The 13,762-nt window shown below is 42.2% G+C and overlaps 1 protein-coding gene across 35 annotated transcripts in view; it reads left to right on the top strand.

The window, feature by feature from the left end:
• The window catches only part of OBSCN (obscurin, cytoskeletal calmodulin and titin-interacting RhoGEF), a 328,849-nt gene that overhangs the window by 186,184 nt on the left and 128,903 nt on the right, over window positions 1–13,762 (top strand). For 33 of the 35 annotated variants that reach the window (XR_008913488.1, XM_056805136.1, XM_056805153.1 and 30 more), the window contains one exon: window positions 4,580–4,846. The exons of the other annotated variants lie outside the window; for them this stretch is intronic. Coding sequence is in view for 32 of the 33 variants with exons in the window: in XM_056805136.1 (XP_056661114.1) it covers window positions 4,580–4,846 (267 nt within the window). In the remaining variant the exon portion in view is untranslated. The remainder of the gene's footprint in view (window positions 1–4,579; window positions 4,847–13,762) is intronic. 35 annotated transcript variants of the gene reach the window in all.

The raw sequence follows: 13,762 nt of genomic DNA, 5'->3' as shown, positions 1-13,762 counted from the left end.
GTGTGCTCTCTATGCCTTCCTTCCTTAATGCCACTGATAAAAATGTTGAACACCATAAGACCAAAAACAGATCTATAGGACATTCACCTAGAGCCCTCCTTTTAGGTTGACATGAAATCATTAATTATTATTCTTTGAGTCCAACTACTCATCCAAGCCTAAATCTACCTACTCTCATCTAGCCCACATTTCTCAATCTTATCCACAAATGCAATATGAAAGACTGTGATTAATGTTTTATTGGCATATGTGTATGCTAGGTCTTTGTATTCCTCTGTTCTGCTTCTCTAATAACCCTGGCAGAAGTGAATGAACTTAGTTGTGCATGACCTATAATCAATGAACCCTCACAGGTTTTAGCGATTACTACTTCCTTTTCTAAGCACTCACATATCCTTTAATAATGTTAGGAATTTAGATTAAGAATTTTATGAGGAATTGAAATTAGGAATTTAATTAAGAGTGGAAATCAAGCTTGTTGGGCGATAGCAGATTCCATTCTGTTCCCCTTTGGGAGGGAACATTTATTCTTCACCCTTATGACTCTACCTCATTTTTTAAACTCTTACCTTCCAGCCCAAAATCAATACCTTCAGGTATTGGTTAAGGCAGAAGAGCAGTTAGGCCTAAGTCATTGGAGTCAAGTGTCTTGCCCAGGGTCACACAACTAGGAAGTGTCTGAGGCCAGATTTGAACCCAGGAACTCCCATCTTTAGGCCTGGCTCTCTATTCACTGATCCAACTAGCTGCCTCTCCTCATTTACTAAGATCACTAATAATGACTCATATGTCAGTTTATTAAGTGCCCCAGAATGTGAATAATTTAAACATGCCTAGAAGCAGCTAGATGCTATCTTCTTGGGTCTCTGTTCCCATCTAGCAATGTTTATTCTACTCATCTGGAAGAGAGTATGATAAAATTTTTCATCCTGTGACAGTACTTACAAATACCCTGAGAATTCTGAAAAGAGAGAGATCACCATAATCTGCAACGGTCAGAGAAAACTTCTTGGTGGAAGCAAGACTTGAACTGGGCACTAAAGAATGCATCTTGAATTCCATTTGGATAAGGAACTCCCTGGTGAGGAAACACCTGCCAGTGCAGGTTGCCACCCTCTGTACAACATGTACTTCTAGAGAGTTGCCTGGAACTTTGAGAAGTTAAGTGAGTCAGTCACACAGTCTAGCCTTTTGAGAACATCTGCCTCACATACCATATTGCTCTGAAAATAAACCAAAGATCTGGCTTGAACAAAACCCAAATATGGGCTGTAACCTGTCTTCTGCTCCTCTTCCTCCTTTCCCCTGATTTCTTAGAATCAGTGCTGTGTACTGGAAGGCAGAAGAGTGGCAAGGACCAGGCAATTGGTGTCACTTGCTCAGAGTCAACACAGCTAGGAAGTGTCTGAGGCTAGATTTGAACCCAGCACCTCCTGTCTTGGGCAGGATGTATCCTCTTCTATAAAGAAGTTTTAAAATGATCCACGTTAAGCCAGACATTAGCTCTTGGCTGAATTGGCAGAAAATGTCCTAGCACTGCCTACAATGTTAGCATTAATTGGGGAATTGCCAGGCGTTTGTTTAAAGACCTTTGGGAACCCCCAGGGCTTGGTGGAAGGTTTACCCCTAAGCTTTAGTGCCTCAGAGATCCTTATCTGTATGATTCAAGCTAGATTTGCTGCCCGCACCTTAGAAGCTATTGATCGTGGTACATCACTAACTTTGGGAAGTCCCAAGTGAAGTGGTAGGACTGTGAGTTGTCAGAGAGGGACTGATTATTCAGCCCTCTAGCCAATACTCTGGATGGCCAGAAAGCCTCCTCATCCAGTAACCCCTTTGCATATCCGCTTATCATTCCTTTCTTCATTTTTGGTTTAATGTGAATGTCTACTGGTCATAGAGTTCTTTGTTAGTCAGTGGAAGAGCTAGATTTAGAGAAATCATAGTCTCTGCTCTCATTCTGCTTACAGTCCTGTAAGCTTACATCCTAGAGTATTTTTAAATTTATTTAAAATATTTATTTTCAACACCCTGCAAGATGGAGTATGTTTGAGTTGACTTTTCCAGGGGAGCTGGGAAGAGTCTTGAATAGGAGAAGTTGGTAAACTGGATAAGTTTGTCTGGTTTTAAGTGTGCATTGATCCAAATGTCATTCCAGCACCAAGTCTCCCTTTGTTCAGAGAACACGGTACCTTGTCTCAGAAAATACTGGGTGTCATGTCCTGGGCCATGACCCAGAGTTCCAAAGAAACTCCATAAAAAAGGAGAGCAAGGGGGTAGCTGGATAGATCAGTAGATGGAGAGCCAGGCCTAGAGATGAGAGGTCCTGGGTTCAAATCTGGCCTCAGACACTTCCCAGCTGTGTGACCCTGGGTAAGTCACTTAACCCCCATTGCCTAACCCTTACCACTCTTCTGCCTTGGAACCAATACACAGTATTGACTCCAAGATGGAAGGTGAGAGTTTTTTAAAAAACTTTAAAAAAAAAGAGCAAAAAAAAGCTAGAAAATGCATTCCATTTTCCTGAAGCCTGGTGCCTGGTATCTCTCTGCCCCATCCTGACTTCTTTCAGGCTTGAGACACATAGGTTGGTGCTTGGCCAGGCCAAGCAACCCATCTGATTCCTGGGGTTCTGCAAAGAAAACATGGGCCTTGGCTCCTATCTAAGGACCATGGAGAGCAGCCCTCCAGGCTCCTCCCCTCCTCTCCAACCCCTGGCACATCTGCTGAAGAGCTTCTGTGCCCTTTTATCTTCTTGTCAGCAGCATCAGTGGATGGGGGGGAGCTGGGCACCAACCAACCCTACATCCCCAAAGGCAGTAAATAATGACTCTAGGGCCAGAGCTGCAATAAGCCCTCGGCATTATCTAACACAGCCGAAGATATTCCGTGGCTGCAGGATTGAGGTTGGTGCGGTTGCAACAATCATAGTTGGAGCAGACCGAGTGAGCTGCTGGGACCACAGTAGGTAGTCCTGAGGTCCTGAATTCCTGGGCTTCTGGGTCTTTTCTCTCTCTGCCACCTCCTAGCCAGAGAAGACATTTGGAGGATTGTCCTGGACACACTTTGACTGAGGATGTGCACACGAGCAGCACTTCTGTCTGCTTCTGGGGCATTTCAAGCAGGCAATGCAGAGACCTGGACAAAGGGGTACCAGGCCCATAACAAGCTCAAAGATGCAACTGTTGGCTTCTTGTCTGAAGTTTCCTACTGAAGGCATTTCCTTTTCCTTAAGGCAGGGGTCCCCAAACGTTTTACCCAGGGGGCCAGTTCACTGTCCCTCAGACCGTTGGAGGGCCGGACTATAAAAAAACCATGAACAAATCTGTATATGCTGTCTGGGATAGCGGAGGCTGCAGCGCTGACTGGGATGGGCCTGTCACACCTTGCACAGGCCCATCACTGCCATCACTATACCTGGCAACAGTATACACAGGGCGGAATCTCCTCCCCCAGACCCCGCTCACCATGCTGACATCTTCAATGTACAACCACATAATTCTTTGCACAGCGCCTCGTTCTCCTTCAGTTACTCTCAGAACAAGGAGCCACGCAAAGGATTATGTCACCGGAAGTAGTACTGTACGTGAGCAATGCCATACTTTGCAGCACCGCCACATACAGTGCTCCTCTCACTGACCACCAATGAAAGAGGTGCCCCTTCTGAAAGTGTAGTGGGGGCCAGATACATGGCAAGGAGGCTGCATGTGGCCCTTGGGGATCCCTTCCTTAAGGCCATACCTGCTCCAGAGGCTGCAGTCTCTGATGTCCTAGGCCAGCCATCCATGTAAAATATAGTTCCATCTCAAATCGATCTAGAATTTCAGCTTCCCCCGAGTCTCCTGGCTGATATTGGCCACTCTAAGGTTAAGGCAAAAGGGAAGCAGAATACATATTGGTTTAAGGTGAAGAGCAATAAGACAACTGGAAAATATCCGAATTTGCCAGGGGAGGCATCTGTCAAGATGTGCCATGCTCTGGGTGCTACTGTGTGATTCAAATCTTGTCCTGCATCTCCCAGAATCCCTTTCCTTCATCCCCACATTACATACTCATGTGTTGTCTATAAAAGTGTCTCTACCTCCACCCTCTCTCTTCTCCCTCCAACGAGGTCCAGGCAAACTCCTCATATTCCTCTACTTCAAGTGGTTATTAGTAAATCTCATAAAGGATAATGCTTGGAGTACTGGGTGTTCATTGTTCATGGTACACTCCTCTAAGAAATGTATGTGTAAGACCCTTGCAGCCAACCCCCTGCAGGCGGGCTATGTTTGAGTGGACTTTCTCAGGGGAGCCGGGCAGAGTCTCGAGGAGGAGGAGAAGCTGGTAAATTGTACCCCCCCATCTGGAGATCTTGTGTACCCCCAGCATAGAAGGCTATTTGGCACCTCCTCACATCCTCAGTAACTGCCCCCGTGCACGCATAGAGCTTGCCGCTAGCTCACCTGCCACTAAATTCACTAACCCGAGCCAGGCCCAGGCTTAACGGTCACTTCGAGCAGTCTCTTTGGAGGGGGGGAGGGAGGCGGCGGCTGCCCCGCCCCACTAACGCATGTCCTCCTGACATATTGGCCGACAGATCCCACCGTCGAAGTGGTCAGTGCCATGAAGGACCTGACCGTCGAGGAGAACAGCACGGCCGAATTCATATGCCAGTATTCCCGGCCTGTACAGGCCACGTGGAAGATCAATGAGCAGGAGGTCTGTGCGGATGGGCAGCGCATCATTGTTGAGCAGGATTGGAATGTAGCCAAGCTAATCCTTAAACCTGCCCTCCCCTGTGACAGCGGCATCTATTCTTGTGAAGTGGAGGGCACCCGCGTGGTGGCTCTGCTTGACGTGCAAGGTGAGGCGTGCCTGCAGGATGGCCAGGCAAGAAGCCCACCAGAGGGGGGGAAGGGAGAAAAGAGGATAAGGCAGGCCAGACCCTGGCTGAGCAGGCACTGGATTTGGAGTCAAAAGACCTGAGTTCAAATTCTGCCACCTGTGCTCATTTCTAGGTCTTTCCCCTGGGGCAAGTTGTTTAACCTCCATTTATAGACCTCCGTTTCCTGACCTGTAAAATGAAAGGGTAGATGACATTTTTTTTCCAACTCTAAAACCTTCATTTCCTGTAACTTTGGCATTATTCAGTTTGTAGTACCTGCTTTTTTTTTTTCCATATGGTAATGGTGAAATGGGATAGGCAGAGCTCTGGAATAGATGCTGGGGAGATAGAGAAAAGCTTAAAAAGACATAATTGCTGCTATCAGAGGATACCCCCTCACCCCACCATTTGAGGAAGAAAATATGATCCTAACTCTTAGAGTACCTCAACTCTAATGAGTGAGATGCACAATCCCCCCAGTCTGAGTTTGGATTTCAGTCATCCACTCATTCAGTAAACATTTATTAAGCACCTGCTGTATGTCTCGGATGCTATGCTAGGTCCTGGTAATACAAAGACATAAACAACAACCCTATCCTACAGAAGTTCACATTTTACTGGAGTGGGTGGTGAATTCAATATAATGCAGATAAATAAATACAAAATATTCAAAGTAAATATGGAGAGACAGCTAGGTAGCACAGTAGATAGAGCTCTAGGCCTGGAGTCGGGAGGACCTAGATTCAAATTTGGCTTCAGTGACCTCCTAGCCATAGGACCCTGGGTAAGTCACTTAACCCCATATGCCTAGCCCTTGCCCTTCTGTCTGAGAGTTGTTACTAAGATAGAAAGTAAAAAAAAAATTTTTTAAGAAACCAAGTAAATATGGAGCAAATTCATGGGAAGGGACACTAGCAACTGGCTCATAGGAGGGAGTGTTTGAGCTGAGCCTTGGCTTGGGACCACCAGAAGAGAAAACAAGGAGGGACTCCCAGGGATGGGAAATGAATGGAGAATAGACCATAGGCCAACTTAACTGAGCATGATATATGGAAAGAGGAGAAATGTTCAGTGAGCCTAGAAAGAGAGGCTGGAACCTGGCCATAAAGGGCTTTACATTCCAGACAAGACTTTGTATTTGTTCCTGAAGGCCACAGAGAGCCAGTGGAGTCTTTTGAGCAAGGGAATGACATGGTCAGACTTGTACGTAAGGAATATCAATATGGCAGCTGGGTAGAAGCTGGTTTAGACAAGGGAGAAACTTGAGGTAAGGTGCCCAGCTAGGAGGTTATTGCTGTCATTGTTCAGCCAAGATGTGATGAGAGCCTAACCTAGGGTGGTGGCCATGGGAGTGGAGGCAAAAGGGACCAATGAGGAGGTAGAACTGACAAAGAAATAGCAACGGATGGGTGAGGAAGGGAGAGTGAAGAGTCTGAGGCTGCAAATCTGCAGGAATGGAAGAACAATGATTCCTTCGACAAAAATAGGGGAGTTGGATGCTTACAGTCTGAAAGGGGAGGGGGAGAGATATGGCTAGTGCCCTTAGGAAGCCTCTAGCTGGCATAGTGAAGAGAGGACCAGGCCTGGAATCAGGAAGACTCATCTTTCTTGACTTCAATTCTGGCCCCAGACACTTACTAGCTTTGTGAACTTGGGCAAGTCACTTAATCTTGTTTGCCTCAAGTTTCCTTTCCTGTAAAAATGAGCTGGAGAAAGAAATGGCAAACCACTCTATTATCTTTGCTAAGAAAACCCCAACAGGGTCACAAAGAGTCAGGAAAAAATGGAAACAACTAAACAAAAGTCTAAGAAAGTAATACAGTGATTGTTAATAACTTGACAATGTATTAATAATAATATAAATATATTAATATGTTTATATAATATGTAAATATATAAAAATAAATTAATAAAAATATAGTAAAAAAGGTAAAAAGTAATACAAGACAAATATAGGAAAAAAGGTATAAAAATACTTAAAAGAAGGCAAAGCCCCCATAAAAATGAGTTAATGTAATGAAAGCTGTGCCCATAAGTACAGAGTCACTATCCCTGATGGAGAGAGCTGAGGTCATTTGAAAAAACTCCTCATTTTTCAATGAGGAAACCTTAGAGGTTGTGATTTGCCCAAGGTCACACAAGTGATAAATGGTTAGGACTCAAATACAGGTCTTCCAAGTTCAAATCTAGTATTCTTTCCACAAAAGCACTTGGCTCCCTTCCTAGCCCTTATCTAAGAGACTGATAAAAAAATGTTTAAGAACTCAGAACCAAGGACACTCTTGGGGATACTCTACTGGATCTCTAGCCCAGAGAACTCCCTCCAGGTTGACATCCATCCAGCCTTGGAGTCCAGCCATTCAAACAGTTCTAATTTGACCTAAGGGTACCATGATCAATTTTCCTACTATCCTTGTAAGAATTCAAAGCTTTGCTAGAATCTTGGGAAACGTTGATTACAGCTTTTCACCTCATCACCAAGGGACAAGGATAACAATTTCATTCCTCAAATGCCTGAAGGGTTAGAAAGGGCTTTCCTCACAAGAGCCTCCTTGTGCAAACATTGTTCTCCCCATTTAATAGATTAGATGAGGTCCAGAGAAGGTACGAGACCTGTCCAACATCACATACTAGGTGAGCCAAGACTCGAGTTTGAATCCTTTGACTCCAAATCCATTTGATTCCACAGGCCATAAATCCTTCTTACTAATCAATGTTAAATGCACTAAAGGGAGGGAATTTGAGCTTGGTTTGGAAAGGAAACAGATAGGGATTTATGATGAAGAATCAGGAAGAAATGCTCACAAAGTGGCCAAATGGGCTAAGCCATTATGAAAATTTAGGGAACTAGAATGATGATTTTCAAGGTATTGAGCAATTAATCAACAAATATTTACTAGGCGCCTTCTATGTGTCAATACTGTGCTAAGCAACAGGGATACAGAAACAAAAAGGAGGGGACAACTAGCTGGTACAGTGGATTGGGATCCAGACCTAGGGAGGGGAGATCCTGGATTCAAATCTGGCCTTAAACACTTTCTAGCTGTGTGACCCTGGGCAAGTCACTTAACCCCATTGTCTAATCTTTACTATTCTTCTGCCTTGGAACCAATACATAGTATTGATTCTAAAACTGAAGGTAAAAGAGTTTAAAATAAAAAAGCTTCTCAGGTCCTTGAAACTAAACTTAACCCAGAAATTTCCAACAACTCCCCTCAGAATCTCCCAGCTAAGTGTAAGATGAATTGTTCTCATTTCTTCTGGCTTAGACTCTGGAAAACCATCCAAAGTCACCAAATTCAACTATCCACCAAACTCAATTTCCCTGATCAATAAAATTAAGATGATAAAACGTGCCTTGCCTACCTCATGGGGTTGTGAGGAAATCATTTTATAGCCCCAAAGGGATAAGAGAAGGAGGAATCATATTATTACTCCTTGGGAGCAAGGAGACTTCCTAAACATGGTGCCAACCCTCCTCTTGGCACACCCTAAATATCTCCTCTTCCTCTATCCAGCCCTTTATATCCTGGATCCATAGAGGCCTTCCCGAGCGCATAAACTCATTCTGGGGCCAATAATAACTCACATTTATTTGGCACTTTGAGGTTTGTAAGGCACTTCCCTCATAACAGCTCTTTGGGATATTTATTTAGGAGGATCAGCCTCTCCATTTTATAGACAAGAAACTTGAGGGCCTGAGAGATGCAGAGGTTACGCCAACATATTAGGAGTATTGGTAGAGGGCAAAAATGAGGTACTTTTCTGTTTTTCTGCCCTAGTTTAAGATCTCCAGCTACATTTATTAAGTGTACACAGGGTGAAGAGAACCGTTTGGGTGAGGTATGGTCCTTGTTCTCCATGGGGGTCACAGTCCCAGCCCTGCCCAGGGAGAAAGGGCATATGCATGGATAAATCTGTAATGTTTCTATTTCATGATAAGTATAGGAAAGGAGTGCAGACCAAAGTGTTATGTAAAATCTCAGGAAAAGATCATTACCTTTGACATAGTGGAAGGGCATGAGAAGGCTTCCTGGAGGAGGTGGCATGTTAGTTGGGCTTTCAAAGAAAAGCATTTAAGGTGAGAAAGGCATTTAAGGCATTGGAAACTGAAGGAATACATGCATAAAGGTAGGTGAGCATAGAGCATATTCAAGGGACGGAGAATTGCCAGGTCTAGCCAAAGTAAAGAAGGTAGGGAGGCACATGGTATTAACCAAAGCTAGGAAGAAAAAGAGCTTTCAGTTATGAAATGTCTTTAATGCCAAAAAAAAAAGGAGTTTAAACTTTATTTGCTAGGCAACTGGGAACCAAAGAAGAATTTTGAGCATAGAAATGATATGAATGATTTTATGTATAAGAAAATAATTAATCCTTGATAAAAGAATTATCATTGAGATAGCCTTAATTAATAATCTAACTCGCTCTGTTCTGTGAGAACATTATAGATGGGTGAAGGAGGGGATTCCTATTTCTAGGAACTAAAAGACTTCAGAAAGCAGACACCAAAATTGGAGTTAGGAAGCAAGAAGTAAAGGCAGCTTACTGAAGGATGCTTAGTAAGGTCTCCAAGGCCACAGCAGACAGGAAGATGAGAATGACACCCCTGGGCTGTTAAGCTCTCAGATGATTTGTGAGGCTCTTTACCCAGCTCCTTATCAAAAACAAAAAGAAAAAATCCTTCACTATTTTCATTTTAAAATTGTGACAAAATAAAGATAGAAATTTTAAATGTGTGTGTCTATGTACACACACAGAAATGGAGGGAGGATCTGTAGTAATGAAATATAGATCTAACAATATCAAAAGGCATATCCTTGTAAGAGAAAGGGTCAGAGAAAAGAGAGGGGGAAAGTACAGAGGAGAAAATTAAATGTGAAAAGAAGTGGACAATAAATGGGAAAAAAAGAGCAGATGGGAGAATAAGAGAAAGAAGAGCAGTCCTATGTCCACCTGGGTTGGACTCTAGAGGCCTCTATCATGAGTGGAAGCCCCGCTCTCCTCCTTCATCCTCTTCTTCTGTCAGCCACTTAAAACATAAGATTTAATTTATAAAAAGAACTGCTGATAATGGAATAAATACTGTCGAGAAAGACTTTCTTTATGGTGAAAGTGGAAAGCAAGTTGTCTTTTGAGTTGGAAAAATGGGATTCAAATCCTGACTTTGTTATTATCTGTGAGATCCTTAGTAAGTTATTCTCCTACTCTGCACCTCGGCTTTCTCCTCTTGAAAAGGAGAGGAATAGAGAAAATGAACTGGGTTGAAATCCTATGATAGCCAATTAGTAGCCATATGATCTTGGGTGTGTCATCTCACTTCTCATCTGTAAACTGAGGTCATTCTGGTTGTGGTTGTTATGGATTTTTTTTTTAACTCTAACCTTCTGCCTAGGTATCAATTTTTTTTCTCAGTATCAATCCTAAAACAGAAAATGGAAAAAGCATTCAATGTTAAGTGACTTGCCCAGGGTCACACTGCTAGGAAGTGTCAGAGATGAGATTTGAACCCAGTTCCTCCCATCTCCAGACCTGAGAGATTCCATTCTACCACCTCACTAACTGCCCCTCTAGGTGAGGTCACTTTCTACTCTAAATGTACAATCTCATAATTTCTAGGATCCTTTCCAGTTCTGAAAGCTTATGATTAAGATTTTTTAAATAATTCATTTATTCAACAAATATTTGTTAAGCACCTATGATGCATAATAATAGTGATAATTGTCATTTATGTAGTGCCAACTTTGACTAAGTTTCCCTTTAGGCAAACCAAGATCACTAAGTATCTCCTGATTTTGTGCAGTACTTCTCACTCACACGCCTTCTCCACCCCTCCTCAAGGTAGATTCTAGGTCTTGAGGTGAGAGGAGAGGAAGGCATCTTTCTGTAAGAAAAAGTAATGGGATGTAGAGTCAAGGCAAGATGTATTGAGATCCTCAACTAGGTTGTTGCTAGTAATGGTGGGATTAAGAATGTTAAGAAAGAGAATTGCCTAGAGAGGGTGACTGATTAGATTTTAAAGGAAAGAAAGCATCAGAGATAACTCCCTAGTTCTCTGTATGAATAGTGGGGATGGTGGTGGCACCATCAACAAAGATGAGGAAGCCAAAGGAAGATAAAGGGACAAAGAATACGAAGTTTGTGTTGAATATATTGAGCCAGAGATTCCAGTGAGACATTCAGGTGGAGATATCCAGTAGGCAGTTGTAAGTGGAATTTGGGGGAGAGGTCCAAGATGGTGATGTAGGTTTGGAAATCATTTTAAAGAAGAAAAGAGGGCCAAGCATTGAAAATCATATGCATGCCTTTTTCTGTTGTTCCTGACATAGGTCTTTATCTTCTCTGTTGCTGTTTCTTCTTTAGAGGAAAGGGAAATTCCATAATTTATATAATTAATAAATAATTGTAATTGATATTGATTATAATTATGACAAGTTGTTATAAATATTATAATTGATCAAATCAATACAATTAATACATGTTGCTTCAGGTTCACAATGAGATGCAAGATGAGGACAGAGGAGGACAGAGTGATTTCACTGATATGGGAAATTACCAAATGAGGGAAGTCCCTCCACTGAACAGAATAGGACCTTCTCTCTACATTATTCTAGCCTTAGAGAGTTGCTATATAATAGGGCAGCTGTCATTAGTGTTGCCATTATTGTTATTAGGATTATTACCTGTTTACTGACCAAAATGAAGACAAACTATCATCTGAGAAATTTCTCTAATGATGATAATACCTCTAGATTGCACTTCAAACACTCCTGCAGCTCCTAGATAATGAGACTAATAGCATCTCCCAGAACTCACTCTTATAGAACTGATACAAGCTAGCTTCAGTACTAGCCAGACAGTGTGATAACCCTATGGCAGAGATGAAGCCAATAGATAGCTCTTAAGTGTAGAGAGTACCCATAACCTCCTAGGATAATGGACCTAATAATTAGAGATCGAAAAGCCTGGCTCTGCCATTTACTACCTATATGATCTTGGAAAGACTCTCTCTGAGGCTTAGTGTTTGAGGTTCATCCATAAAACCAGTGGGTAGATTGAAATGATTTCTAAAATCCTTGCCTCTAAATCCTGTGATGTTAATCCTATTTTTGGTTTCTAAAATAATTTTTTAAGAACTATAAACACACAGTTGCAGTTAAACCTTTTGAATACCATGAGAAAGCAAACTTTCGTTTTATTTTAAATTTCTACTTTTCAAGCAACAAGCACATTTTTGTTCTTTTCCCATTGATACAGTCTTGAGGAAGAAAAAAAAAAACAAAACCTTTGTTCTTCAAGCAGCACAGGGGAAATGGCCCTAGAATTCTATTCCAGCTCTGCCATTAATAAGAGCCCTTCCACTTCTTACTTGAAAAAGAATTCTCACTGTAATCTACTTGGTGAGCAATTTACTGTCCTTGACTGGAAGGCCTCTGGTGAGGGGGACCTACTACTTCCCAAAGCAGCAAATTCCACTGGAAAATAGCTCTGTTAGGAAGATTTTCCTGACATGGGGCCTCAATTTGCTTCACCTCTCTATAACCTTCTATGAGTTACTGAGCACTTTGTTCCAAATAGACCTGTGAATTTGGGATGGTAGTATGGTAAAGTCATAAGGATTGGAGCCCAAAGACCTGGATTCAACTCTTGTTTCCTCATCTCTTTCAGACACACTGTGGTATGGTATAAAGAAAGACCACTGGCTTTGGGGTCAGAGGATCTGATTTTAATCCTGACTACCATTTTCTATCTGTGTGGCCTTGGATAAGTCCCTTAAGTCTCTCAACATCAAATTCGATTTGACAAATATTTATTAAATGGCTACAATATGCAAGGAAGGCACTGTGCTAAGTAATAGAGACCCAAAGACAAAAGCCAGAGTTCCTGCCTCTAAGAAGCTTATATTTTAGCTTGTCTCCTCATTTGTAGGAAGATTAATATGTCTAAAACACAGTCCCTTCCAAACTAGATAGTATTTAATATTCCTTGTAACTATAACTTTGGGCTTCCCTTTTCTTGTCCTCAATTTTGGTTCTGTAAAATTCTGTCTAGTTTGAATGAAATGGAATTTTAAAATTCTCATGCAGGTCTGTAATTCTCATGTGAACATCATTATTCCCATTTTAAGATATTTCAAAACTGAAGACTCAGAATTTTAAGTAACTTGCTGTAGATCACAGAGTAGGTGTCAGAGCTAAGACCTAAACCCGAGACTTCTGACCCAGGTGTAATGCTCTTTCCACTACCCCATTCCCTTTTCTTGTATTCCTCAGAGGGGTTAGACAAAAGGCAGGCACTCAGTGCATATTCACTAGGCTTCCTTTTACCAAAGTTGGTAGAATGGTTACACATAACCCTTACTATATCCCAGGTGCCTTCTCTCATGGAGCCCTGAGATGAAGATTAGTTAATTTAGAGCTTTAAATTATGGAAAGCATAAGCTAGAATATTATAAAGAATTTTGGAGACCTGTGCTGGCTCTGACATTGGGCAAGTCACAATCTCTCAACAATAAATTCAATTCAGTAAATATCCTTTAAATACTTCCTTCCTACAAATGAGAGGTACTGAGGATACAAAGACAAAAGGCAAACATCCATTGCCCTCAAGGAGTTCTAAACTCAGTGTCCCCAGTCAGTCAATGAACAAATATTTATTGTGTGCCTCTGAGTTGTGGGGCTAGGGACACAGACACCAAAATGAATCACTTCCCTCCCTTGAGAAACTCACATTTCTTTCAGAAGTAACATGTCAGGGTGCAACTGGGTAGCTCAGTGGATTGAGAGCCAGGCCTAGAAACTTTGAGGTCCTGGATCCAAATCTGGTCTCAGACACTTTCTAGGTGTGTGACCCTGGGCAAGTCACTTAACCCCTATTGCCTAGCCCTCACCTCTCTTC

This window comes from Monodelphis domestica, chromosome 7, assembly GCF_027887165.1.
Source record: "Monodelphis domestica isolate mMonDom1 chromosome 7, mMonDom1.pri, whole genome shotgun sequence".
NCBI lineage: Eukaryota > Metazoa > Chordata > Mammalia > Didelphimorphia > Didelphidae > Monodelphis > Monodelphis domestica.
This window is presented reverse-complemented; position numbering and strand designations above follow the sequence as displayed.